The sequence below is a fragment of the Anopheles stephensi genome, chromosome 3 (genome assembly GCF_013141755.1).
Source record: "Anopheles stephensi strain Indian chromosome 3, UCI_ANSTEP_V1.0, whole genome shotgun sequence".
Lineage (NCBI taxonomy): Eukaryota > Metazoa > Arthropoda > Insecta > Diptera > Culicidae > Anopheles > Anopheles stephensi.
The window spans coordinates 10,085,315-10,112,505 of record NC_050203.1 but is presented as its reverse complement, the minus strand read 5'-3'; the positions used below and the strand labels follow the sequence as shown (position 1 = coordinate 10,112,505).

Below are 27,191 nucleotides of genomic sequence, written 5' to 3'. Positions count from 1 at the left end.
CAACAACAGAACGAGAAAAAAAGCTTTTTCAATCTTGGAGAAAACTTTCACAAGCATGTGATAAACAAAACATGTTGCGGTGAAACCTTGAAACCCTGCATACAATATATGCAGAACAACCTGACCTAACAAACGATTGCTATTGTGTGATTCTTTGTGTGACTTCGCATATTGTGCACCTGCAAACCCCATTCGTACCCACGCACGTACGTGCTCAGCATGACAGTACGAGAGAAAGAGAAAGACGTCGTTAATTTCTTTGAACTTCTAAAAAACTTTCACACCCTTTGTCGTGCACACCACACAGGCCGTGTGCTTTTCCAGATTGTGTTCCAGCAGCAAAAATTTGTTCCAATCGATAAACCGCACGTGTTGAGCAGCGGTGGGAAACATCACAATACGCTTTCTCGAGCGATGGCCAAAGTGCGATGGAATGTTGCCACCGACAGGCGTTCGAAGTAAACATCAAACACCGCACCATCAGAAAGAGGAAGAACACGTTCCTCGCTAGCAGGCTCCGGCCAGAGAGGCAAACAGATGTATAAACAAAGCTTTCTCGGTGTCATTAGAACCATTCATTTGCTTGTAGGAGGGAAATTTTTGCTCCACCGATGGAGACGCTTTTCGGTTTGGTTTTTCTCCAGTAGAGCGAAGTGGAAAGTTTTTATCCATTTCGAACCATCAGGGGAGAATGGCTTTCTCACACCCAGGCCAACCCCAAGAAGAAAAAACGAAATCCACCCACAGTCCCATCCGACGTCCATCCGGCACAGGCGATAAACTTCTCATCGCTCGAAAAACCCCAAAAGTTGCCTACAATCAGTTGCGCAATCGGTGTGTCGGTCGGTCGGTTGCCGATTTTTCGCATCCCTAATTTACCTACCGACAACTTCCTCCTGCCTGCGTGCCCGATAGTGTGTGGAACAACAGGACAATCTCGCTCGAAACAACGATCGAAGCTCATTTACAGTTTTGTCATCATCCCAGCACCATTCCAAGGGAGAATGACCGGAACCACAAACTACAGCTGTTGCAAACGGGGTCCCGAACGGACGGAAGTTGGTCGTCAGGATGCTTCGGTCTAAGACTAAACTGTGGCAAAGGCAATGTTTTCTTGCCCTTTTCGCCCGGGAAAACGCCTGTCCTACGCCTGAGAGAGAGAGAGAGAGATTTGGGGCCATTACCGACACCGTGGTCCAGTGGTCGGTGTAAGTGCCGGCCGGAAGACGAAGGATAACACACACCCAGATTGTGGATAATCATTAGTGAGATTGAATCCCGGAAGGACAAGCACTGGTGGTCAAGCACTGGTAATCTCCTGCCTAACTCCGTGGGAAGTGAGGTGAACTGTTGCTGTAATTTAAACACTGACCGGGGGTGTGCAATTGCAGTGCCGAGTGCACCAGGATATTGCCAACGACCCTTCGGACGGTGCTAATTGACACGAAGGATGAGTTTTCGGAAAACAACAGTTGACTTACACGTACCCAACACCGTTTGCGACACGGATGACACCGATTTGGCCATCATTTGACATGGCAGGCAGGACGATTTAATAGAACAACACTCAACTGTGTGTTGCACCGCCGACTCTGCACTACAAAATCGATCATTGTGCAATAGAGAGAGAGAGAGACCGAAACAAATTGTACAAACAATTAGAGCGGTGGAAAAGTTTTTCCCCATCAAGCAAACGTACCAAATGGTTGCTGGAGGTTGTGTTGGAGGTTTCCATTTCCTGCAGCTAAGTTTTAGCTTTGAAGCCCAGAACAAAATGCCACAGTTTTAGGGTTTTTGGGAACTTTTCCAACTTTTCACACACACACATGCTACCAACGCACAGGACGATTGTCCACAAATAAAGCTAAGCATTATTGTACGCAATCGCAATCGTTCTGGTTCGTCCGGCCGGTCCGGCTGGTTGGTTTTCATAAACGATAAGGCTACACGGCACAAAACACGTCCGAAAGGCTTCATACCCACAAAAACCACCACCGCCGGCCGGATGGTTGAGCGCATCGGTCTCTGCAGCCGCTTCACCCAAACCCAACAACGCACGATGCAATAGTTTTAGGCCGTTTTGGGTTTAAAAATGTTCCCACGGATTGGGTTTAGCATTTAGCGTACGGGGGAGTTTTCCCTTATTCTGGGAAAATTTAGCAAACGCAAACGGAATGTGCCTACACATTTCCGGTTCGGGTTTGTGGTTGGGTGGGATTGAGAATGGAAATTATTGTATCGGTTTAACGTTGTTTCGATTGTGCATAAACGAAGCAATTGCTTTTGAATTGTTGATTTACAACACAAATTTCAAAATTCTAAGGAAATGGGAAGTGATGAGTGAGCGGTCAGGCGTTTATGAGAAGTATGGAACATGGAAGTTCGTTGAAATTGTAAAGCAGGCACGATTTGTAAATCAAAACATCAATCACTGACCTGATCTTTGCGATGCGGCAAATCATGGGGAAGATGGCGGAGCAGCAGCTCCACTCCTACCATCTCTTCATTGATTTTCAAGCCACATATGACAGCATCGCCAGGGTACAACTGTACGACGCAATGAGCTCTTATGGAATCACGGCCAAGCTTACCAGGCTTGTAAAACTGACAACAGCCAACATCACATGCCTGGTGAAGGTGGATGGAAAACTCTCAAGGCCCTTTGCTGCCACCAAAGGCCTGAGCCATAGAGATGGGCTTGCCTGTCTCCTTTTCAATCTAGGCGCGTAGTGAGAGCCATCCGCGACTTGGAGGTGGAAACTTCGGGGATCATCTTCTATAAGTCAATCCAGATTCTGGCATACGCCGATGACATAGACAGCATTGTTTTGAGGCTCTCCTATGCTGCGGAAGCTTCCCAAAGGATCGAGCGAGCTGCACTAGACCTTGGGTTGGAGATGAACGATCAGCAACTCTGCCTACAAACACTGATCTACGGTACAGATAGGTCCAAAAGCATCACCCATCTGGGGTCAAAAGTCAGCACTGATAACAACATTAATGATAAGATACGCGCAACAGTTCTGACTGCGAAACGGTCATACTAAAGCCTAAGGAAACGTCTCCGCTCAAAATACCTGTCGCGACGGACGAAGTATTCACATACGCCTCTGAGATATGGACTCTGTCTTTTCAGCCGTCCCCACGGACAGAGGAAGCATTATATCTGAAAACTTCTAAAATTATGGTGACTTTTTCAAGCCGAAGAAAAGATATCAAAATATTTGTTTCAATCCTAATTTTTTGCTTTAGATTTTTAAACCACCAGTAACAAAAAATCTCCACAAAAAGATTTCTCCCCTCGAACTACCATTGACTGCGATTAAATATAAAAATAACCAAAATCGTTTCTCATTTCCCTAATCCTAAACCCATACACAACCCCCAAAAACGGTTGCAATCGAAAAAGATTATCGACCAACTGTCACAACAGCTGGATTAAACGGCTTTCGACCGGTCGCGTGCAGGTATGTGTGCACGTTTGCTTCCATTTTTTTTTGTCTCTGTTTTTCGTTTGGTTGTTGCTGTCAAGCGCCTACCAAATTGGATTAAAGCTTGCCGGCGCACTCGGTTTTCCAATTAAAATTGTTCGTAATTCATGCGCATAATCGACAGTTTAAAAATAGAAAATAATCATCGTGGAAGCATGCCGAGCCGAGTCGTTGAGTTGAATTTTATCGGGGCTAGGGGGGTTGAAGCGGGAAAGCGAAATTGTATTTGCTCGTGGTTGGAAGCTCAAAGTGGTTTCCTTTTTGTGCGCAGCCGGCCTTTATAGAATCCTTTTTCGATTAAATTTTGACATTTTACAGCGTCGTCTCGTTGTCTTGGCACTTGGCGTCGGGACGGGAAGAAAAGGGGTTACCAAGTTGCAAAATTGGTAAAAGTGTAATATAAATCAAATTAATTCAACGAACGACCCATGTAGAGCAGCTAGTGTTCGGGAATGTCCCAGCATTCTCCGGTTTTTGGGGAATCGGAAACTTCGCACAGCAGAAGAACATCCCTAATGGAAGAGCATCGTTTGATGGAATGTACACTAACGTAACCTTAATTATTCATGTACACACACACACACACACACACATCGAACGGCTGGCTGCTTTGGGGCTGTACAGTTCAGCCCCCTCCTGCCGCTTTTATTTTCCAAAACCGACTGACGAGACTAATGTATTTGTGTAGATAATGTGTGTACAAATTCGATCGATCCATCACCGGCACGGTACAATCCGGTGACGATACAGCAAAGACGTGCCTGGTTGGACCGAGAGTCTCGCTGAGTTTTCTTTTCCGGCTGCATGTACCCTCTCGGGTAGCGGGGGTTTCATTGCTACAAATTCGTGCAGCCGACTAAAGGCATGGGAAATTTGATTATGTAGATCACATTTCAAAACAATCTAAATTCCATAAACATTTATAATCATTCCCGGATGAGCCATTGCACGGATCTCTCGTGAGGGGGCTAGCCGAGCAGCCGAGGCTTCGATGCGAACATTCAAGGAAGCACGGCCCCAGGCTCTTATTGTCTTAAGCACATAACAACTGGAACCACACCGAGAACAACGAAAAAGATGATGCAAATGAAGACCCGGCTTCCGGGATGCACTCACAACAGCGTCTCTCGATCGAACGAACAAAACTGCAGGAAGATATTCGAGGGGATGGGTTCTCGTCTCCCCCGGGGCACATGAGTCTTGTTGGCCCTGGAAACACAGCGAAGCTTTCCTAGGAACACGAATCCCGAGGATGCAGTGTCAGAGTTTCAGGAAGCAGGAAGGAAGCTGTGGGCAATTGTGTGCCTGTGTGTGGATGCACGCCACCGAGGTAAACTTACCCATGCATTTATTATTGTCCGTAACTCGCAAACCTCTCGGGCATTTGCATGTAAACGACCCGATCGTGTTGGAGCAGCCGTACTCGCACACATCCTCCCCGTACTCGATGCATTCGTTGATATCTGTCGATTGGGAGGCGATAGATAGGAGAGAAAGAAAGAAAAACATTCGTTAGTTCATTCCAAGGATATTGGTTAGCTGACAGGGTTCCGGAGCTGGATTGGTAAGCTCGGGCGAGAACCATTTTGCTGCACCGGCCAAAAAACAAGGGATGTTCACACAACTAATGGTCAGAAAATGGCCATCTTGACATCTCGAAACCCCGGTCTAAATAATTGCTCCAAAAGCAGCGTTCTGCATGTGCAAATTTTAACCTGACCAACGGATGAGTCGAAGCCATCGGCAGAGAGCTTAGTGTTATTTATGAATATTCAATAGGAAACCTGGTTGCGCCATATTCAAAATTCATTACTCAAGATACATCCCCGGCTGTAGCCTGGAGCTCTAGAAAGAGAGAGAGAGAGAGGGGCGAGATGCATAGCCACCAATCAGGAGATTTAGTGGTACGGGCGGTCGATTGTCAGTAAGTCTGTCGAAGGGCAATTTATCACCAACTACTCCCAGGTTGACAGGGAATCGGGATGAGGGGGGGGGGGGGGAGGGCATCAGAATAGCCAGAACCTCCCGGGAGAAGCTCTTGCCGAGATTTACGATTAGCCACACTCGTTTGTGGTGCCATTATGCTGGGTACGATACTATTTTTTGCCAACACTGACACAAACTATCATTCATCAAGTCGTCACCAGGCGCTAGGTGTCTGCACTTCCTTTACCATGGGAAGCTAGTTGCAGAACGTGTACCGAACCTTGGCGCTTGGCTTGGCAAATCATCAACTTGTCACCTTCGGGGGGGAGGTTTGGTTGGATAAGCGGTTTTCTCTGCTTGGGTTTGAGTTTCCTGGTTAGAGGTCGAACCGGGCTAGCGAAACATTAATTTCAGTCACATGTGTTGGCTAATAACTTGAAGCTAGTGGACAGCTACTGTCCACGCGGGGTGATACTCGAGCTGATTGATTAAAGCGTTAAACCGATCGAGATGGTCATAGAGGCACTTTGATTCTATTTTAGTTTTTACTGCCAATGTTTTTTAAATATGGAAAAGCAATTTCCACGAAAGGTTCTGGAAGAACATCATTCTCTATCTTTATAATTGTTGCTTAACATCTCAAAGCCCGGCTCGTCTATGGATCGTCTGTTATACATTTAAAACGAATTACATCCTAAAACCAGTGACACTATCCCCGCTGACTGCTTCGTAACACACACACAGCACACGTGGAAAATGTTTATTTATATAAAAGTGTGTTGGCTGGCACAGCTCGCCCGATTCGCCAGTGACGTTTGTCAGGCAACGAGCAAATGTGACCAGAGGAATACGACACTACCGGTCGGTGGCTTAACAAGTATCACAACGCAGGCGAACCATCGTTTACAAAATGGACGAAAAAAAAAACGAAACACAGTCCCACTCACACACACACACATATAGAGCGTTCGAAGAACCACAAAGCTGTTGATGCTGAATGCTTGACGACGACATCACAAAATGGTAAGTGAGACATTTCTCCAACAGTTGCATTATTTATACGCCGTGCTTGGGAAAATCTACTTTTCATTTTTCGCTCTCACTTTCTTGCTTTTTGCCTTTCCCTTCCATCACACCAAGCGTCCCGCTCCCAGCAGCAGCCATATTGTATTTTAAGCTGCCCTGATCCTGCCCCGTCCAGATGGCCAGACGGCGAGACCGGGTCAAACACGGCACGGCCGAGTGAAGTTGACGTATTCAATGAAAAAAAAAGCTTTTTAAGCGACGAAGCAACACGATTTTTGTTCTCGTCCATTTCCTGTCCTTGCCACTTGCTGTGCTGTTGAGGTGGGTCCTCGCTTTACTACCGTTCAGGGGCTTTACCGCGCTTGATGAAATCAACGACCGTTTTTTAAGCGGGTGTGGGTTTTTTTTTGTAAAAACCGGGCGAGAGAAAGACGAGTGTTTGCTTTGGTAGGGACGTACAAAAAATAGGCTCTTTGAGTCAGCCAACGAGTAAGAAGAAGAGGCAGCGTGGGGGGGTATGCTGTTTGTAGCGAAGCAATCATAATCCGATATTACCGAATCTTGCAAACGACCAAATCGTGCTTTATGTCTTCGCCACCCGTGGTAAGAGGCTTGATTTATTGTGTTTAAAAATCATGAGCGAAGAATAAATATAGCTGCAGTACATGTCAAGGTCGTTGATGGTCGATTTTATTACGGGGGGAAAGCAGTTAAGGAGAAATTAAAGGAACGATAGTGGAAGGCAATGCAGACGTAATGCTAGAACTGTGGGTACTAATTAAAGATATCTTTGAGATGGATGCTAGTTACTTAAAAATCCTCTGTATCGATGAAACACACACAAACTACACAGACAAAAGCAATGACTTCGAAGGAGTCCTGAGGATTATTTCCAGAATAACGCTTACTCCTAAACTGTGTCCTAGGTTTCTGAAAAGGAATACCTGGGCCCCGGGTTCAAAAAAGTATATGCATACTAAGCTCGATACCTGGGTTCTCGAGCATCCAAGAGGTCCCGGGGGGTATCTTCCTGTAAGCTGGATGTCAAATCCGGAGAGCCTCGATCATTGAGAGGGCACCAAACTTCATAAAGGGCTTAGCATAAGAGCTCTTCTTGGGGTCTGACTCTGGTCCAGTCAACAGATTCTTGCACTCTGCTTAGGGCCTTTAAGAGCTTGCTCAACCATTATTTGGGCCAATAACCCAAATTAGTTCTATTGGTCCATTCGTGGATTCAAACTTGAGGTGGCTTGTTTGGAAATGTATGTTAAGCATTACACTTTTATCCGCGACGACCTATGTAAAACAAGTGCTTTTATTCAAAACTTTGATTAACGAGGTCCAATAAATGACAAAGACTCTCGATGGAAGAAGGTCCTTTTAGGACTTGGCATCTTGGACTGCAAGGCTCGATTATAACATCTTTCTATAGTCGAGGCCTTTTGGACTACTAGGTTACTTGACAGATGAAGCTTGATCGACGGAGATCCTAAATCCTCGAGGTTTCATGACCGATTAAGTGCCTTGGAAGACATGACCTCTTGGACGACGAAGATCCTTAGAAGAAGAATTATTTTGAAAGGCAAGCCCCTAGACAATATCGATCATTGGATGACAAGGCCGATGCTAGAACTTCAACACAGGAAGAGCATCTCAAACAGACAATCATCTTCTAAAATGTTGTAGTCACAGTATTTTATCATCTAGCTTCTGAACATACTACAACGCTGTTAAGTCGGATGTTGAAGAGAATTTGTGATTTAAGAAACTAGATTTAATAATGTCGTATAGTGTTATATGGCACTATACGACGAATGAAATAGCTATAATTGCAAATTTTTACACCTTCCTCTGATGCTTCATTTCCTTTCAAAATCCATTCCAGAAAATCAAATGTTAAACTACAACCAAATAAAAGTAAAACACAATGACTCCAGAGACAAGGGTCGAACCGTCTTTTTTTTTTTAACCGAAATCCCATTGTTTGGTTCCGCTTCGTTTCCGCGCGAAATGTAGCATATCGAGGGCGTGCATTTGATCCCTAATCTCAAACGTTCGCAGCAAACCCGGAAACCAAACGACCTGACCCGTCGAGTTAATGCTCTCCATCTGTGCGGCTTGTTGATCATCAACATGGGGTTCCCAAGGACAGGACTATCGCTTTTGTTTGCCTTCCCCCTCAGGGTTGGCTATCATTACACGCGGGCACTAGAGCAAACACTGAACAGGATCGGACAAACGCTCACGATTAAGGTTTGCGTATTGGGGGTAGGTCATCGTACCAGTTCAATCACATTGCCGCACGTCGGAAGGAAAACATCCGCAACGGAATGGGTGATAGATTGGGGCAGAGTTTTTTTTTTTTTTGTTTGCTGCTGCCACCAACGCGAGGGTTGAATTTTTAATTACCACAAAAGCCAAAGCCTTCCCGAGCGAAAGCCACAGATGGCAAATAAATCATTCCGCTCGATAAAGACAAAGGTGGGTGGCGAAGGCTAGGTGAAAGCTTCTTTTTTTTCTCCCCATTTTCATCCCGGGGGAGAGGGTGCTTTCGCTTCGTTTTCTTCTTCACCCTTTTTGTTTGGCGCTCCAGAGCCAATTGGTCATCCCGCCGGGAACGATCGGTACGATGCATTACGATAATTGAATTTTTCTTCCAAGCTGCACTCAAACCGTGGTGCCCGCGGTCGCCGTGTGCAGGCTACGGGTGAACATTTTAATTTTCCATCGCGCCAAACCGGTCGAGGATGATAAGTGGCCGTAATAAGGGGGGAAGGAGAGCGAGGAGCGAAGGGACGCACAAAAGAAAGCAGCACGCCATTGTTCCGCACGACCGATTGTGAACGATAAAGTATGATCAATTAAAAATTTCCTCCGGGTTTGTGAGGGTCGGTGTGTGTGTGTGAGCGCTAATAAATAATGTTCGATATAAAGGGAAGAAAATTATTTAAAAAAATGCGAGGAAAAGCCACGTATTCCCCAACCATTTCCTTTTCATGTTTATGGTTTGTACCGGACGAACAACAGAAAACGGGCCCGTTGGGTCTGCAAAACAAAAGGTCGCCCAGTAAGTGTACGTGAGCACAGTCTCACACAAACACACACAGAGAGAGGGATTTTTAAAGGGATGTCTACCCCGTGTTTTATCCCAATTTTTCCGGGGGTTTCCCCTCCCTTCATTTTGAAATCCGGGACGACCTCATGCTGGAGGACCCTTGCCGAGCGGGTTGACATTCATGAGCATTGAGCATGGAGGACGTTGTTTTTTTGTTCCCGGCGCTGGAGCATCGTAATGCTGGGTGAGCTGATTAATTACAAGCTTGGCTGTAGCAAAACGAACCATAAATTAAAATGGCGGTTTTTTTTTTCTCTCTCTCGCTCCGCTTCCCGTTCCGGTAGTGTGAGAACGACAACAGAGGGAAAATCCGCTTTTTTTCTACCCTCTCAACTTCACCCTATCGTAACAAAAGAAAACACTCCGAAATGCGCAACAAAGCTCTGAAGTCACCCCGCGTGGAGCGAGCCAAAGGAATTCTACGGCTAAGTATGCGTTCGACTTACCTACACATCGATGGTTGACCATTTTAAATCCTTTGTAGCAGGAGCAGACTGTGGTGCGATTTAAGCTGCCGTTCGGCGTTCCACTCTTGCCGGTCGTCACCCGGTGGCATGCCTGCGGACACCGATGATCCTTTCCGCAAGGATTCACCATCGAACGGTCGCCCGTCCCATTACCCGACGGCCCGGTCTGCGGGCTTAGCGTGGATGGGTCGCCGGTGGAAAACGGGGCCGCCGGGAGACGCTGGGACGGCTTAATCCGTACACAGGCCGGCCGTTTGCCGATCCAGCGCGACTTACGGCACACCAGATTGGCGTTGGCGATGGCACCGGTCGATGTGACGACCGGCCGGCTTTGTCCGTCCTTCAGCCGCAACCGGTACCCCAGCCGGCAGTGATATTCCGCCTCGAGGAAGGAGTTTTCCAACCCGTACAAATCGTTACTGGAAAACAGGAAGAAGGAAACATAAAATGACACACGCACGGTACAGGCCGAGAGTTGATCTCTCTGTAATCACGTGGAAATCAAACTATATTCTACTGACGATGCGCACACAAACACAAAAAAATGAAAAGATGCTGGTTTTTCTCGTCATTTCTTTCTCCTTCCAAAGGGGGGGAAAGCCAACTATACCTACCGCAAATATTTGATGTCACCGTTGGCGATCGCCGGCGCCGGGATGAAGTCGTCCTTCATGCAGGACAAATCGCCCGAAATGATGACGCGCGCCACCGATACCGTCTCCGTGCCCTTGTGATCGTCCGCCGGGAAGGTGACCGTGCTGGCGCTGGACACTGTCACACCGGACGGCAGTGGTGGCAGTGGTGGATTGACGATTTTTCTCTGCCCTGGCCCGGCTGTTGGCGTGTTGGAGGGAAGGAGAAACAAATCCGGATAAGCGTATCCATCAAAAGAGCGGCGAATGGGGATTAGTGTTAGGTTGGGCTAAAAGCTGTCATGTTCATCGAATGTGTTGGAGAGTTTTGGTGGGAAAGAGAAAAAAAAAAAGCTGGTAGCATACAACAGCTTAGGCGCGCTTTGATTTTGCGGTTTAGTTTCGTAATCGTTCATTAGGCAGCTGCCGGGATGGAGCTACGTAATAATCCCGATGTAGAGCAAATCTGTTTTACCACGAACAGTGATGCAATGCTGTGGAAAACAAAACTGCGCGACAATGTTGTGAAAGATTACCCTGCTGTGGACCTCGCTCACGGCGGCTAATCAGTCCGACGAGCGATTAATTTGTAAAACAGAGTGTGGGAAATTTCATTTGGAATAAGTCGTGGCTTTCACGCCATCTACTCCTGGCAGGATAATAAATTCTACGCATGTTTGGTCGAGAAGGGATTGGGAACAGCTTCAGCCGCGCAACTATGAGCATCGCTACAGCTGAAGTTAAACTGAGCTCCAAGAATGCAAAGGCAACTTCAGCTACAGAGCCGAAGATATTGGACAGAAACCTGAACCTCTCGGTGTTAGAAAACAACTCTTAAAACTGACCACCATGAACTCAGACGCAAGAGTCAATCACCCCCTGAGTCTTGAGGGTCGGTCTGTCTTGAGGTTGGAGGTACTGACAGTTGGAGGAATATTAATAATGAATAATAATTAATGTAATCAGAAGAACCTTATAGCTGAACTATTTATACATTTTAGCTTTACATGTTTATTTTAACGGAGTTTACTCTATGGCATCATGAAAATCACCACGAATCCCTAAATAAACGCCAAAGGATAAAATCTACTACCAAATTTAGAATTGCTCTCAAACCCAGCTCACCCCGGGCGCTAATGTTGCATGAATCGAGCACATTATCCAATTGCTATCCAAATACTTTCGCCTCATAGCACCTTCTTAAACACCCATCGGGCATCCCATTGCCGGAAAAAATCACTCTATTCATACACATCCGCCCCGACAATCCGAAAGGCCGACGACAGCGCCAATAAACGACAAAAAAAGGCTGCGCCATCCGCTTTTTTCGCACTCACCTTTCTGTAATTGTTTCCGTTGCTGTTTTTCACGCTTCCTCTGCTCACGGTTCCACTTCGTGCGCTGTGCATCCGGTTGACCGGCGGCGGGCAGAATTTGCATGCCATCCACACTCCCAAACACCAGGTGTCCACCACCTTCACCCACACCGGAAACCATTGCCATCGGACGTCGGTCTTTGGGCAGGTCGAGGTCCTGCCGGGACGATCGCGGTCCGGAGCTACCATGGTCTGCCGACGGAGGCATTGTAGTTTCCTTCCACACGTCCACCACCTCCACCATGCTGCCATCCACCGTGGCCGGGGCAGGCTCTTCCGGCGCTGGGCGAACCGGTTTGGCCGACGCTTCATCGCCATCGCCACCGGTTGAACTGGCGGCGAGTTGAGTTTGCACGTTGGGCGAAAGCTTCAAGGACCACGCACCGCCAGCACCGTTCGTTAGGCCCTCGATGATGCCGGTATCCGGTTGACCGTCGTCGCCGACCGGCACACCGACCAGCGTCACCGGAAGCAGCTTGATCTTCTTGTGCTTGTGCTTCTTGTGTCCTTTTCGTCGGCGGCCCTTTTTACCGCCGCGCTGAGGGCCGGTTTTCGCGTCCACACTTCCGTCCTCACTATTTTCAAGCTTGATTTGACTGCCATGGAACCGGTCGCTGGAATGGGGGAAAAATGAAGCAGAAGGAGAAAATTAAATTTAATGCTCACAAAACGGCAGTTTTCGCGCACCCACTCCCTTTCTCGAAATTTGAATGCGTATTTGAGCTTTTAACTGGGAAAAACAGGAGCCCTACGCACGAAGCAAACAAAGCTTCGCGGCCGGAAAAAGGAAGGCATGCTAGGTATCCGAGTGAAACCGGGGCATTTCATCCTATGCAAACAGTGCGTTTTCCACCTCACTTTCACCGACGGAAGGTGTGCTGGGAAATCAAAAGGAACCTTTCATTTGCCTAGGATCACCGGGGATTCAAGGGTTTTACATGGATTCTGCCAGTGAACCGATAGGTGAAAAGGATAAGCTGACGGATATTTGTTCCAGCGCTATTGAGGGTCGGCTCGAACAGGCGAACAAGGCGATATTCAAAATGTTCTAATCAACTGTCGTGTTGAAATTTTGCGTGTTCGCGCCTAAAGGTAGGCAATGTGCATGGCAGGGAATCCTACCAATAATTGCTGGAGTATTTGATCAGTTTTGGGGACAGTTTTGAAGAGAATCTGATCTGAAGACTTTGAGAGGGAAGAAAGAGAGAGAGAGAGAGAGAGAGAGAGAGAGAGAGAGAGGAGAGAGAGAGAAATGCTTTCAAGTCTCAGTGAACATTACTAATTTTGTTTTCAATGTTAACATCGGAAATAAATAATTATTACAAAGCTTGCCTGTCTTGCGCTCACACAAATACAGCCATTATACACAATAAGAATCAAGATAGGATAATCTTACTCATAATTCCATGTGTGTGTGTGTGAATGCGTGTGTGAGACACTTCGTGCCGAAGCCGAGCGGTTAACAGCACGTTTTGGGGATGTGCTAAAGTTAACCACAAATTGTTGTGTGACAGTGAGGCAAGAATTTAGTTGGAAAAGCTTTCCCAATCAACACACACACGCAGAAAAGGGGAAAACCACCTAACCACAACGCGCCGGTAAATCACACCCGACCACAGAACGAAAGGTGATGGCTGAAGTTTATTTCATTTCATTTCGCATCAAATTAAACTCAAAATGAGATCATAAAGCGCCCCACCGCTTCCGACCGCCACGACACAGGGGTTTAACCCTTTTTGGAAGGAACGTCAAATAGTTGGGAAAGAAACTTTTCTCACCTGTGCCATTAACCTTGTCCCGCGCACACACACCTCATTCCAACGCTCGGCAAACAGACAAACAGCGATTTGCTCTCTGCCAAATGAACATCATCGTCACCAAAGTACGGCGATACGATGGGGCAAATGTCGTCTCGCTTGCAGCTCACGTGTGTGTGTGTACCATCTACCGCTTGCCGGATCCTTTTAGAAAGGTTAGCGTACGGGATCAAAGGGATTCGTTCTAATTGGTTTCGTACGTGATTAAATCCCCTGCTTTCCTCCCTTCCTTACTCACCACCCCCCTCGCCCTCTCAGCATGTTTCCGAAACCCGTTTCCGCTTGGTTGAATACTAAAATCAAGACACGTCAAATCACATCGCATTGGAAATTCCTTCGCGGATTTTGATAAGCCCCGGGATTGTTTTTTTTTTCGTGTTGGAAGGTGAAACCGCCAAACACACACACACACCAGCACACGCAAACAATACCTCATTTTACGGTTTATTAATAAAACGCGATTATTGGGAAAGTTTTGGCTGCTCGGCCGAAGGGAAACGCGTGCGAATCACGGCGAGAGGCGAGCCGGAAGAGTAAATGTTTGGCACGTTAACCAGCGTGATTGTTGGAATTGTTTCCGGTAGGGATTTTAGTTGTGCATTTGAGCTTAAAATGTAATTCTGTAGAAATAATTTAGGAGTATTAGAATTAGTTTATATTTGCCGCAAAGAACTATCTGCTGTATGCAATGAACCTTTTGAATGCTTCTGACACAGTTTTGGGTGAGTGTGCTGTATTTCTGCCCCACTAGCAGGAGCTTACATTGTTCTAAATATTCTCGGAATTGAAAATGCATTTCGTTTTGCAGGGTGTTATACAGCTTTTATTTCCAGTCCATCCAATCTCCATTTCAAGCCTTTTTTGTTTCAGTGCTAAGAGAGGGTGTGTTCGGATGGTTCGTTGTGCTGTTCAAGGGGGGACGTCTGCCCTGGTCGAATGCGTTTTGGGTTCTATCTATATTTACAATATTTCTTAATCCTATCCTATCTTATGCCTACACTAATACTGTTACAACCGTTCACAAACACGTATTATGGCATGCAACAAAATCGCATGCATTTAGGCGTAAACATGCCGACCACCTAAAATTCATTAATTTTACCTCGCATGCTTGTAATCCTTTTCGTGAAATAATTGCTAGCTTCATGCGTTTATTCCTAACCTTAGAACATGCTATGTACAAACTTTAATCTAACTTCCATCGTGTGCCATTTGTCGTTCTTGATTCGGTATAATACAGATTCTCACAGTTGGTCTTTTAATCTCATTGCCTTGAGCCGTACGTACTTTTACCACTCTTACTATGCCGTCACTACCAGGGTAAACCTCTGTTATTATCGCCAATGGCCATTTCATAGGTGCTACATTATCCTCTCTTAACAATACTACTGTTCCTGGCACAATTTTTGTCGCAATGCAATCCCATTTGTGTTTCCCATTCAATTGTTGCATATATTCTAAACGCCACCTTTCCCAGAAGTGTTGTAGTCGTTTTTGAACGAGGCGCCAATGGTTCACACGGTTTTCTGGTACATCCTTCAAATCAACCTCTACGACATGCTGGAGGTGCGAGCCAGTTAGGAAGTGTCCAGGGGTGAGTACTTCTGGATCTGTGGGATGATTAGAAAGAATCGTTAGAGGTCTTGAGTTAAGGCATGCTTCTACTTCCGATAGCAACGTTGTCATGTCTTCATAAGACATTGACGCATTTCCGATGACGCGAATCAAATGGTGCTTCATAGAACGCACTGCAGCCTCCCACAATCCGCCAAAATGTGGAGTCCGGGGTGGGATGAACTTCCACGATATCTGGTTCTCGGCACACCAAGATGAGATCTCCCTTCGGTCATCAGGAGAATTGAGCAGCTCGTATAGGCGGTGTAGCTCGTTCGCAGCTCCCCTGAAGTTCGTACCGTTGTCAGAGTATAACTCCGATACCAAGCCTCTTCTCGATACGAATCGCCTTAATGCAGCTAGGAACGCTGGTGTACTCAAATCCGACACGAGCTCGATGTGGACGGCACGCGTAATAAAACACACAAATACTGCAACGAAAGCCTTTATAGGGGCGGCCCTCCGCGATTGTGCCTTCACCCAAACAGGACCGCAATAATCGACGCCAGCTACAGAGAACGGTCTCGCCTCAGTCACTCTGTTTTTCGGAAGACTCGCCATCGGTTGAGTGACTGCCTTAGGTTTGCATCTGAAACAGCGCACGCATTGATGAAATACCTTTCTCACCACCGATCGTCCATCCAACAGCCAAAATCGTTGCCTTATTCTGGTAAGCATCATCTGTGGACCAGCATGCAGGTTTTTCCGGTGGTAGTACTCAGCTAACAGGATTGCCAACGGGTGTTTTTTCGGTATCACTATGGGCTGTTTGGCATCAGGTGATAGAGATGCATGTTGCAATCTGCCGTTTATCCGAATTAAACCATTGCTGTCGATGAATGGTTGGTACCCTCGAAGATGTGACGCTCGATGAACTGGTTTCTTGGCGTTTAAATCCTTCCATTCTCTATTAAACGAGTTACGTTGAGCCAATCGACACAATACCCATTCTGCCTGCTGCCGTTCTGCCGTTGAAAGGCCCTCACCAAACTTAGGCTGGACCTTTGAGCTGCTTACTCTCATTCGCAAAGCATGTATAAACCGCAAACAGTACCCAACTACCATGCGAAGTTTTGAGTATGATCCGTAACGGGTGAACAAATGGTCAATAAATCCTTCTTCATCCAGTGAAGAAAGTATTAACTCGTTGGAACGTTCTTCACCCGTCTCCAGAGTCTTAGACTCCGGTACTGTTGGCCAATTTTCTTCTGTCGATGCCAACCATTTTGGCCCCGACCACCATGATGTTGACTCCATAAACGTTGCAGGATCGCAGCCTCTAGACACCACATCGGCTGGATTCACCACTCCAGGCACATGTCTCCAGCTGGCTCCTTCCGTAAGGTTTTGAATCTTCGAAACCCGATTCGCAACAAATGTCTTCCACCGACTTGGAGGGGAATGAATCCAATGCCAAGTGGTCATCGAATCGGTCCACAGGAATGTAGGCTCATCGCGGCCAATTGCCTGTTTTACTTGCTCGTACAATCTGCTTGCCAGTAACGCGCCACAGAGCTCCAAACGTGCAATGGTCATCCTCTGAGATAACGGTGTCACCTTGGATTTTGAAATCATCAGTCGAACTAACACCTCTCCTCTGGTCGAGACACTTCGAACGTAGCAGCACGCACCGTAGCCTTTCTCTGATGCATCGCAGAACAGGTGATACTGCATCGATAACGTATCACTCTGAATAACTACCCGTGGAATGCGTACCTTTTCCAAGAGATGTAGCTGCATAAAAAATGACATCCAATCTCGAGCCAACTGTTCCGGGAGTTCTTCATCCCATGGCCAAGCGCGCTTATCTGTTCCCTTCAACATCCAAATTTGCTGCATAAAAAGCTTGGCCTTCATCTTAACCGGATCTATGAAGCCGAGTGGATCGTAGATACGTGCAATACATGCTAGCACCTGTCGTTTCGTGCATTTGCTCTCCTGTATCGGTAGCTTAACCTGGACTTGTAAAATATCCGATTCAGGTGTCCACAATAATCCAAGCGTCGAAAGAGAGCTGGTCTCGGCTGCCAATTCATGCTGTGGGTTGGTTGCTCTTTGATCTTCCGGAATATCTTTCAGCGCTTCTGGGCAATTGGATGCCCACTTTCTTAAACTGAATCCTCCGCACGAAAGTAACTTATTTAACTGCCCGGCCATTTCTTGTGCATCACGTGTTGTCGTTGCACCGGACAGCAAATCATCGACGTAAAAATCTGCCTTGCATGCCATTGCCTTCGGAAACTTGGTGCCATGATCATCAAAGATTCGCTGCAGGGTTCGGATGGCTAAGAACGGAGCACAGGCCGTGCCGTATGTGACCGTGTTCAACTCGTACACTGCTATCGGCTCATTAGCATCGCTGCGCCACAAAATTCGTTGCAATGCCTTATCGCAGTCCTTCACGAGTATCTGACGATACATTTTTTCCACATCTGCCACTACAGCTACTAGTTTCATCCGAAATCGCAGCTGTATCGATACAACGTCGTCTTGTAGTTGCGGACCGGTTAATAGCACATCATTCAGGGACCGACCAGAAGTTGTTTTACATGATGCGTCGAATACAACTCTGCATTTAGTGGTGGTGCTGTCCGTTTTCCAAACCGCATGATGTGGAAGAAAGAAAGAAGGTCTTAAGTTATTTGTATCGATTTCTGCATACGTACCCAAATATGACATGTGTTTAAGATCAAGGTACTCTTTCATAAAGGCTTTGTAAGCGTCGTCGAGCCTGCAGTCCGATTTTCTTCGCCTTTCCATAGCCATGAACCTTTTCAGTGCAGTTTCTTTGGATTCTCCAAGTGTCTTCCAATCGAACCGTTTGAGCAGCTGAACCACGTATCTGCCTTCCTCGTTCTGGTATGTTGTTTCTTGGTAGCTGCGCTCGCATTGTTCCTCTTCCTTTGAGCGAATTCTTTCTGTTGGAAGGTCTTCCAGCATCACCAACCGCTTCATTGCCGTATCAAAACTATCGTCTTCAACAGCACAGCACGCAATATGGGCTTCATCAATACTTCCTTTAGGATGCTCAAACACAGTGCCACTAACTATCCATCCAAGATGAGTTTCGAGTAGCTTGGGTAAGTGGGGCGCGAGTTTGATCTGACCTTGCTTCAACATATCGGCAAACACTTCCGCCCCCAATAAAAGATCTATTGATCCAGGCTGGTAGAATGATGGATCTGCCAATTCCAATCCTGATGGAACATTCCAGCCTTCGACTTTCACGTATCTCGATGGGAAGTTAGCTGTTACCCTTGCCAGTACTAAAAACTCCAGCCTCTTAACAAATGTGGTTGTTCTAGATTTGACAGTTGTCGAAACCAAATTGTTCGCGGTCAATGCAACGGTTCCCACTCCTGACAGCGGCTTGTGAACTCGTTCCTTCTTTAGTTTTAGCTGCTGAACCAATCTTTCGGACATAAAGTTAGACTGGGCTCCCATGTCCAGGAGGGCTCGTGCAGGAATCGTAGAACCATTAACCCCTTCTACCAAAATAAGAGCTGTTGACAACCAGACGGTTTTTTGTGGCTTCTCTACCTTGTCCTGAAGTGTCGCACTAATTGGCAGCGCTGATGTCTCTGAGCTTGTTGATACTGGAAACTCTCCCTGCTTGATACACAATAAAGTGTTATGCCTTCCATTGCAGTTTAAACATCTGCCATGCATTCTGCAAAATCGTATAGAATGTCCTCTTCTTAAGCAGCTGAAGCATAACCTAGCTTCCTTCGCAACCGTCTGCCTTTGGGACAAGTCCATGCTTCTGAATGAGGTGCACTTCGCCACATTATGATCAGCCTTGCAGACCGGACAGGTATTAGAGGCTGCCTTGGGAGTTTGTGCTGCACATGCTAAAAAGGTCGCACTTTCTTTCTTCTGACGCGCTGCTGCATAACTACGTGGTGATGAACTGCCGACCACCCTTGCCGGCCTTGTGTCTACAGCGTTCGTTGTGTGTGTGGTGCAGCTACTTAGTATTTTCACTCGTTTCTCGCAGAACTCAATCATACGTTTATACGTGTCTGCCTCATGATCGGCAGAATATTGTTCCCAGGCCATCAAAGAAGCAGAATCTAGCTTGTAGAGAATCAAACTTGTAAGCGGAGTGTCCCATTGATTTACCGGCTCATTCAACCTCTCCATCCCTCGTACCAGCCGCCTGGTCTCATTTACAAGACGTGCCAACTCCTCAGCGCTTGACCCGTTCATAGACTCCAGTTGGTAAAGTGCCTTGAAATATTCTCGTTTTATTCTCTTAGAATCATCAAAACGCTGTAGCAATGATTTCCATGTTGACTCGTAGTTTTCTGCTACTAACTGCGTATGATCGTATGGTGTTGCTGCACTTCCCTTCAACGCCGTCAACAGATACTGCAGTTTTGTTACATCTGGGAGTTCTATCACTTCATGAACCATAGAGGTAAAACGATCTTTAAAAGTGAGCCATTTCGTTGCATCGCCGTCGAATGAAGGCAGATTGATTTCGGGAAGTCGTAATGGTGTATGCGTCACTGATGTTTGAAACGTACTGCTAGCCACAAGATTTGTTGCATCTACTCGTTGTTGTGCGCACAAAAAACCCTTCACCTTCATATATTTTGTCATGAATGTCCTTTGATCATTCCACATTTCGTCTTCGACGCTTGACTCTTCGATGAGTAACTGTGCTCGAGCATCTGTAAATGCATTTTTCACTTCCTCTAACTGTTCTAATTGCACTGGGACCTGGTCACTATCTCTGGCTGGATCGTAATTGTTCACAAACTCTTCGTAAATGTCAATGCTACGCAAACTATCGCGATATAAGCGCTGCAGCTGCTGTAATTGTTTCTGTTGCTTGTCCCCTGCAGGCATTTTAAATATTTTTCACTTCCTTCGCGATAACAAAAAAGGATTACGAAATGAACGCGAAATCCACACGTATTATTACGACCGACACTGTAAACGATTCTCGATGAACACTTCACCTTCACTGATGAACCCTGTCGTACTCTCAAAGCTGTTCACTCTGACGCGTTGCGTTGTAAGGTTAACGTACTTAGTTCTTTCGCACTAATACCGCTATCAAGCCACGTGTTGACCACACACTGAATTCTATAATTTGAACCTTGCTATCGGCACAACATCAATCTCTGCAAGCAAGCTTGTTCCACACTTCACGGATAAAGCTTCAAAAATTGCCACTACCGCCGTTCCTGCCTAATCACCGTGGGTTAGTTGCAATGGCTGCTTCTATCCTTATCGAAGAACTTGCTACGGCACCGAACTGTTCATCGATGAACTTTCCTTCCAGCGTACGAAACACTACACTAATACCACTGCTGTAAACACACTAAACCTTGTGCAATGTCCGTCCTTGATAGTTCACAAGTTCACCGACAAATCGAAAGGTCAACACCCTGAACCCACGCTTAGTTAAGTCCGCGTGCAATTACTTATCTGCATTCGAACAAATTACTATGTGAAACTTAAACAAATCACAAATTCCCCTTGAAAACAAATAAAAACACTGTCGTTCTCCGTCCTTACACCTTCGCTGGTTACAACTGACACAAAGTTCTTACGAGCGCAAGCGCAAATTGTTCACAACAACACCAGGACGATAAACACTATAACTTTGCACAAAACCAACGTAACTTAAACAACAATAGGAACGGTAACTAACAGGAACTATCCGGTTCGAAGGACCAAGTGTTCGGATGGTTCGTTGTGCTGTTCAAGGGGGGACGTCTGCCCTGGTCGAATGCGTTTTGGGTTCTATCTATATTTACAATATTTCTTAATCCTATCCTATCTTATGCCTACACTAATACTGTTACAACCGTTCACAAACACGTATTATGGCATGCAACAAAATCGCATGCATTTAGGCGTAAACAGGGTGTGTTTCCTTTTACATTGCGCAGCATAAATATGCTGCTGCGAAGTTCAGTCTACTTTCTGATGGTGCTTCTATATCTTAACTCTGATGTGGGTTCATTTTAAGACTTATTTACAAATAATTACAAATAGTTTACTTATACTAATTGTTATTGTTATCTAATCTTAACCCTTATGCTTCAAATGTCCCTGTGTTGAATATTGCCTACCTGTAGGCGCCAATATTTCGATACTCTCCTACATGTACGATTATAGTTTTTCGCTAGAATTAAACTTAACGTTGTGTAAATAAAAATAAATTTATCGTGTTATTATGCTTCGCACTGTATCAGGTTATTTTTTACACATTATCATGTTATCTACACCATGCCCAAAAAACAAAACCCCCTATTAAGGGCTCAGTTATTTGATTACTCGTTCAGCTGCACCTGACAGCTGCTTCTCAGTATTCCTTCAAAAATGGCTGGTGTACGTTATGGATACTTTCAATTTAATCCAACATGAAACCAATCCAAACCACACCTTACATACACCAGGCCCTTTCTGCGCATCAAATTTCAAACATGTGCATCACGCTTGGACACAGCTTTGCTTTCCCAAAAAGCTTAGAGCTATTCATCATCAAATTTTGAGCATTTTCTGTTTCAGAACGCAAAGTAAAGAAGGGGTTTCTTCATGTTCAGGATGGCGCTGGGAATGAAACTAAAAGATTTTAAGCTTCTTATTCCCTTAAATTGGCTACTCATCGATCATGGTCAAAGTTCGGCGAGTGTGCTTTCCTGGGAGAGTTTGTTTTTTTCTTTTTGCCTGCAGCAAGTGGCTCGCTCCACACGCACACACACAAAAGGAAACCTTTTAAACGGATCGTTTTACTACCAACGCAACGTGGAATGGAGCTTTCGCTTCCGGGTGCAGAGTTGTTTCCGCCTGGAGGACTCCTTTTTCGGACCGTTCGGTGTTGCTAACGAAGGAAAAAAGAGGGAAGGCGAACGCGCTAGTAACTTACCGATTCAGATGCTCGAGCAGCTCGTTCTCTTCGCGGGCCCGTTCCTCGGTCAGATTGCTAACGAGCAGCACCTCCTCCGTGATCCGCGACTGCACTGGCGCGTCCCATGCACGACCGGCATCACCATTAAGCTGATAATTATTTGTAAGAACATTATCGCTAAAAATATCCTCTCGCTTCTGGCGCCCTTGAGCCGGTGCGTCAGAGTCTGCCGGTTGGTGCTGTTGCAGTTTGTCGTGGATTTTATTGTCTACTAATTGTGGTGCTGCTCGCACACCGGCTTCCAACCGGCAGGCGACGGCTGGGGGATATTTGACTGCACCCTTCGCTTTCCATGTTGCCACCGACGACGGTGACGGCGATGCCGAGGATACTGTCGTGCTGGATGCTGGTGCTTCTGCTGCTGCCTCTGACGATGATGATGATGACGATAATTGATGATTATTAGCGGTTGCCGAGTCTGTTGAAGAGAGTGGGAGAAAAAAAGAAAGATGGCGCATATCAGTGGCAGAGTTTGAGGGTGCGTTTAAACAAGCCATCGGGAGGCGTGATGACAGATACCTGATGGTGTGCCTAGCGGAGGTAACAAAACACATTCAGCCAAACACCCGAAATAAAATGGAACACCAAGCCGCCGGAAGGAAAAGTTGGCAAAGCGTACCAAGGATTCCATTTTGAGGGCGATGGTGGAGAAACTACACAAAGTGGTGCTGACCGAACGAGAGAAGAAACAGAGAGCAACAGAGAGAAACGATATCGTTCGTACGTTATTAATTTCCCTACGCAGCGCCCTCACCAGCTTTGATGCCCATTCTGTTTTCCCATTTCCTCTAAAGGGGGGGGGGGGGGGTGGTTATCAGCGGTGCATGCATACGCTACGCGCTCCAAACACGAATGCTACCATGAATGCCAACTAATTATGGGTGATAAAATCGTTGAATGAAATGCGACAGTCTTGTCCTCGAGGCCGACAACAAACATCACATTTAGCACGGAAGTCTAGTTTTTGGTTTACTCCAAAAGGGGAGCTTTTCTTTCCCTTTCGTAAGGGTGATAACTTGCCCCGAGCCAATGTAACAATGAGCACGAGAAACACCGTACTGAATATGCTCGCCAGTCACGCACAGGGTGGCTTCGAATGGCATGCATTCGTCGTTCTAGTTAATGGTTGTGGTGTTGCTGTTGCCCGTTCGTTTCACCTGCTTAGTGTGATTCGGGCTAATGTGTTACAGCGCGCCGGTAATTGATTTTTGCTAAGCATGAACTGTTCTGCCACAGCGCAGTAAGGGTGCAAGCCAAAGTAATTAATTATGTTAAGAAAGTGAGGTCACTGCGCATAAAGAAACACGCTTTTAGGAACTTTTCTATTTTTTTCTATAATAAAATATTTTAATTCATCACAAAGCTTGGTAAAACATCCGAAAACAATAATCTTCTTTCAGACAGCAAATAAATAACAGAAAACCAAATTTCTACCACGTGTCTCGGCTAAGCGTAAATGGTATTGACTCTTATTGACAAAGAAAACCCAACTTTAACTGTGGTAGATTGGAATGTTGTTAAAGAATGGTTTCAATTTAAAGGAAAAAGGCAAAAGAAAAATAATACCATTTCCACTTTCTGAGCACGCACGCATGAGAACATCAAACAGTAACGCTCTGCGGGTATGATATTGAGACGGTGTCGCACATTCACATACAATTTCAATACAATTATGTAAATAGCGTCAATGTGTTTGTGGCGCACACGGAGCACGCTTGCCTACACGTGCAGCAAGGCAAAAAAAACACTTACAGCTCATTTTCTGCCAATCGAAGTGAAAGACCAGGCGTCTCCATTGACTTTTGGTTTGGCTGGGTACCTCCGGGGCGAAGGGGTAACTTTATACAAGTGGGGTTTTGTTTTGCTTATTTTTCTGCGTTTTTGAGAAACATTATTTAATTGCGTAAGTAAAAAAAATTTGCTTTGCGCAATTTGTGCTTTATTTGCTGGTAGAATAATAAATGGTAAAATTTCTCATAATTCAAACACTTGAATAATCTGACAACGTTTCTTATCATGTAAACATTATGCTTAGAGCTGGTAGCATCGGAACACACCCATATAATTTGCACACTCTTTTTTTCTGTATTATGTAAACCCACACACGATTACAATAAATGCATTCCATCCATTTCTAATCATTGAAATCTACCCACACGAATGAATGAATTATTGAGCGTCCCTTGTACAACATACTAACGCTCTCAACGAAAAACACAAAAACCCTCTTCCTCTCCCTCCCTCTTCCTCTCTTCCTTCCTTTTCGGATCCATAAACAACCGTTACACATTGAAATTGAAAACCATTTGAGTGGAAATTGCCACAGGCACTGACGGGCGAACCCGCCTGTACTCTAGAGCCAATTTTGGTTACCAATTTATGGATAATTCTAAATTATGACGAGATTACGAGATCGCGTAAATCGACCACCGCCGGCTTCAAGCACCGGGGAAAGCTCAGCCAGCTCGACGGCAGATGGTCGGAAAAGTGAAAGAAAGCATAAGGTACATAAATCGTGATTTATCCAGCATCAAACCACTCGGACGCAAACGGTGGTGCCACGAAAACATAAATCGACAGATGCTGAATCGTGGGATTTCTCAGCTTCACTTGTCCCACCGTCCGCCCATTCCATCGGTTGGCAAATCGGTCTATTTTAGAAGCATCGGTGGTCGTGCCGGTACGCGATAAGGGAAAATTCAATCGACCAAACGCGACAGTATGCGGGAACTCGTATCCATTGATCGTAAAAACTGACTGCTGTTAATAGTCTCGCATGACCAACCGAACGCAGCGTAATGGAACTCGTATTTTGATACGATTCAAAAAGTATTAAAATACTGGCTGCTCGTAAAATGAAGCGGTGTATGGTACGCGCAAGCTTGATAGGGATGTAAATTCTGTTTGCTTTTGACATTTATGGTAAGCTGGAATAGATTTAAATGAGTTTCACGTCTTAAAAGACTAAGCGATTTATTGTGTGATTAGGTGATGAGGTGAGAAGAAGGCACATTGTATGCGCCGAAATGTAGGCACTGCGCATTACATGAACTGAATTAACTAATGAATTATGCAAGTAAGTGTTAGTTGGATTAGTCAGCGCATAAACAGTCACCATTGAACTCTCAGCATGAGTTGAGGAAGCGTAATCACACGATTTGTTTCTAATTTCATATAATTTATGCCAAAACTATGTTCCTGCACCATCTATAAGCAATTTCATACATCATTTGCGTACAAGAAAAATCGGTAAAACTGGGTCAGAAATGTTTTTCCCTAAACGATTCAATGCTAACGAAGGATAAACCCCTTTTACGGGCTATTCCTTGCAAAAGTAACAGGAAATGAACAGTTTTCTGTCATTCTGATGCTCTGCCATGATATCAAACAAATCAATCGAAATGTAACGAAATAATATCGTCAAACAAATAAGTATGTGTGTGTGTTTGAGTGCTTTTTTCTACATGCCAACAACCGAAGGAGTGGGACGAGCGAGGGCGTCCGGGGAATATCATTCGTCCCAGCCACTCAATGGGACCGAATATTTTCAATCATACAGCTCACCTACCACCAGTCGTTCGTTCGTTCGTTCGTTCGTTCGTTGAGGCTCGCTTGCACGAAGGGAAAAATAATCCAATATGGACTTTCGCTTCGATTTCCGTTTACATCGCTACATTCTTAGCAACTCGTCCGTCCGTTTCCTTCATCCTCTCCGCTTTCTTGCGTGTCCCAACGCTCCCACAAATGGGATGTCGTCTGCCTCGGACATCGCACCGGGGAAAAGTTTGCATCTCATTTCGCAAGTGGTGCAAAGAAAACGGATCGTGCTGCGTGTAGTCGCTCCAGAAGGATGTTTCTTCCGAACGCACACAACCAGGAACCCCGTTCGCCCAACGCGTACCATGTGCATCGGCAGAACGCCAACGAAACCGGGGGAATAAATTTTCCGCACCAATAGACGAATTTTCACCCGAACGAAGGATTGAGGAAACACGATAGGCTTCGAAACGGCCAGACAGACAACTGAATTCAATCCACCTTTTCTTTTGGTGCTGTTGGAAACCGAATCAAAGGGGCTGAAAGTGAGTAGGAAAGGCACCAACGAAGGGTATAAATACATGGGTTGGAAATCGAATAGTTTTCCCGCTTTCCCGGTCGATACCGCGTGCACACATCTTTATTGACTGTATTTGAATGAAATTTCAGTTTCCCTCACGCACACGGGCACGCACACCGATACGCCTACCAACAGCCGATGGTTGCTAAATGTTGCCAACGGAACAGACGGCGAATCGATCGATGCGGTTCTGTGCCAGGCCGCACCATCATCATCATCATCGTCAAGTTCCAGCAGGCGTGAAAGCTGGGAGGCAAGGATAGAGGCGAGCGATGGAAAACACAACCAGCGCACCATGTTTCATGAAGTGGTACAAATTTTCATCTTTTCCATCTTTCCCATCATCAAAAAACCCGCCACTTCGATCGTACAGCGTTTGGCATCCGGTGAAGCACAAGCATCGGGCCGGAAACAAAAGGGCTAAGAAACGATGAGCACCGGCGTTTTTTGGGGGAAAGCAACATTCGCAAACTTTTCCGATAAGTCCGACGAAAATGGGGGTTCGGGTGGTTGCAGAGGCGCATCACAACAAAAGGAAGTTTTATGATACCAGGCAATCAGCTGCCTTCACTCGACACCACTGCATTGTGGTGTGCAGTTGGTGAGAGAGAGAGAGAGTAAGCAGGAAATTTGAAGGAAATGGCGTACGAATTTTGGCTCGAGCACAATCGAGCATAGTAGC

At 45.9% G+C, this 27,191-nt stretch overlaps 2 protein-coding genes across 4 annotated transcripts in view; both read right to left on the bottom strand.

The window, feature by feature from the left end:
• LOC118513121 overlaps positions 1–27,191 on the bottom strand; it is a 99,434-nt gene that overhangs the window by 12,288 nt on the left and 59,955 nt on the right. For 2 of the 3 annotated variants that reach the window (XM_036058520.1, XM_036058521.1), the window contains exons 3-7: positions 22,351–22,810; positions 11,995–12,647; positions 10,640–10,859; positions 10,005–10,444; positions 4,832–4,954 (exon numbers count right to left, since the gene is read on the bottom strand). In XM_036058520.1, coding sequence (XP_035914413.1) covers positions 4,832–4,954; positions 10,005–10,444; positions 10,640–10,859; positions 11,995–12,647; positions 22,351–22,810 — 1,896 coding nt within the window. The remainder of the gene's footprint in view (positions 1–4,831; positions 4,955–10,004; positions 10,445–10,639; positions 10,860–11,994; positions 12,648–22,350; positions 22,811–27,191) is intronic. The other variant, XM_036058523.1, reaches the window with a different exon arrangement.
• Positions 14,788–21,148, bottom strand: LOC118513120. The gene is made up of 2 exons (XM_036058519.1): positions 20,432–21,148; positions 14,788–20,337 (listed from the first exon to the last, which is right to left on the bottom strand). Exon 2 carries the CDS (start codon positions 20,316–20,318, stop codon positions 15,042–15,044), a length of 5,277 nt encoding a protein of 1,758 aa, XP_035914412.1. The 5' UTR covers positions 20,319–20,337; positions 20,432–21,148; the 3' UTR covers positions 14,788–15,041.

Excerpts from the sequence above, each read along its gene's own strand:
- LOC118513120 (XM_036058519.1), bottom strand. The coding sequence starts at position 20,318 with ATGCCTGCAGGGGACAAGCAACAGAAACAATTACAGCAGCTGCAGCGC.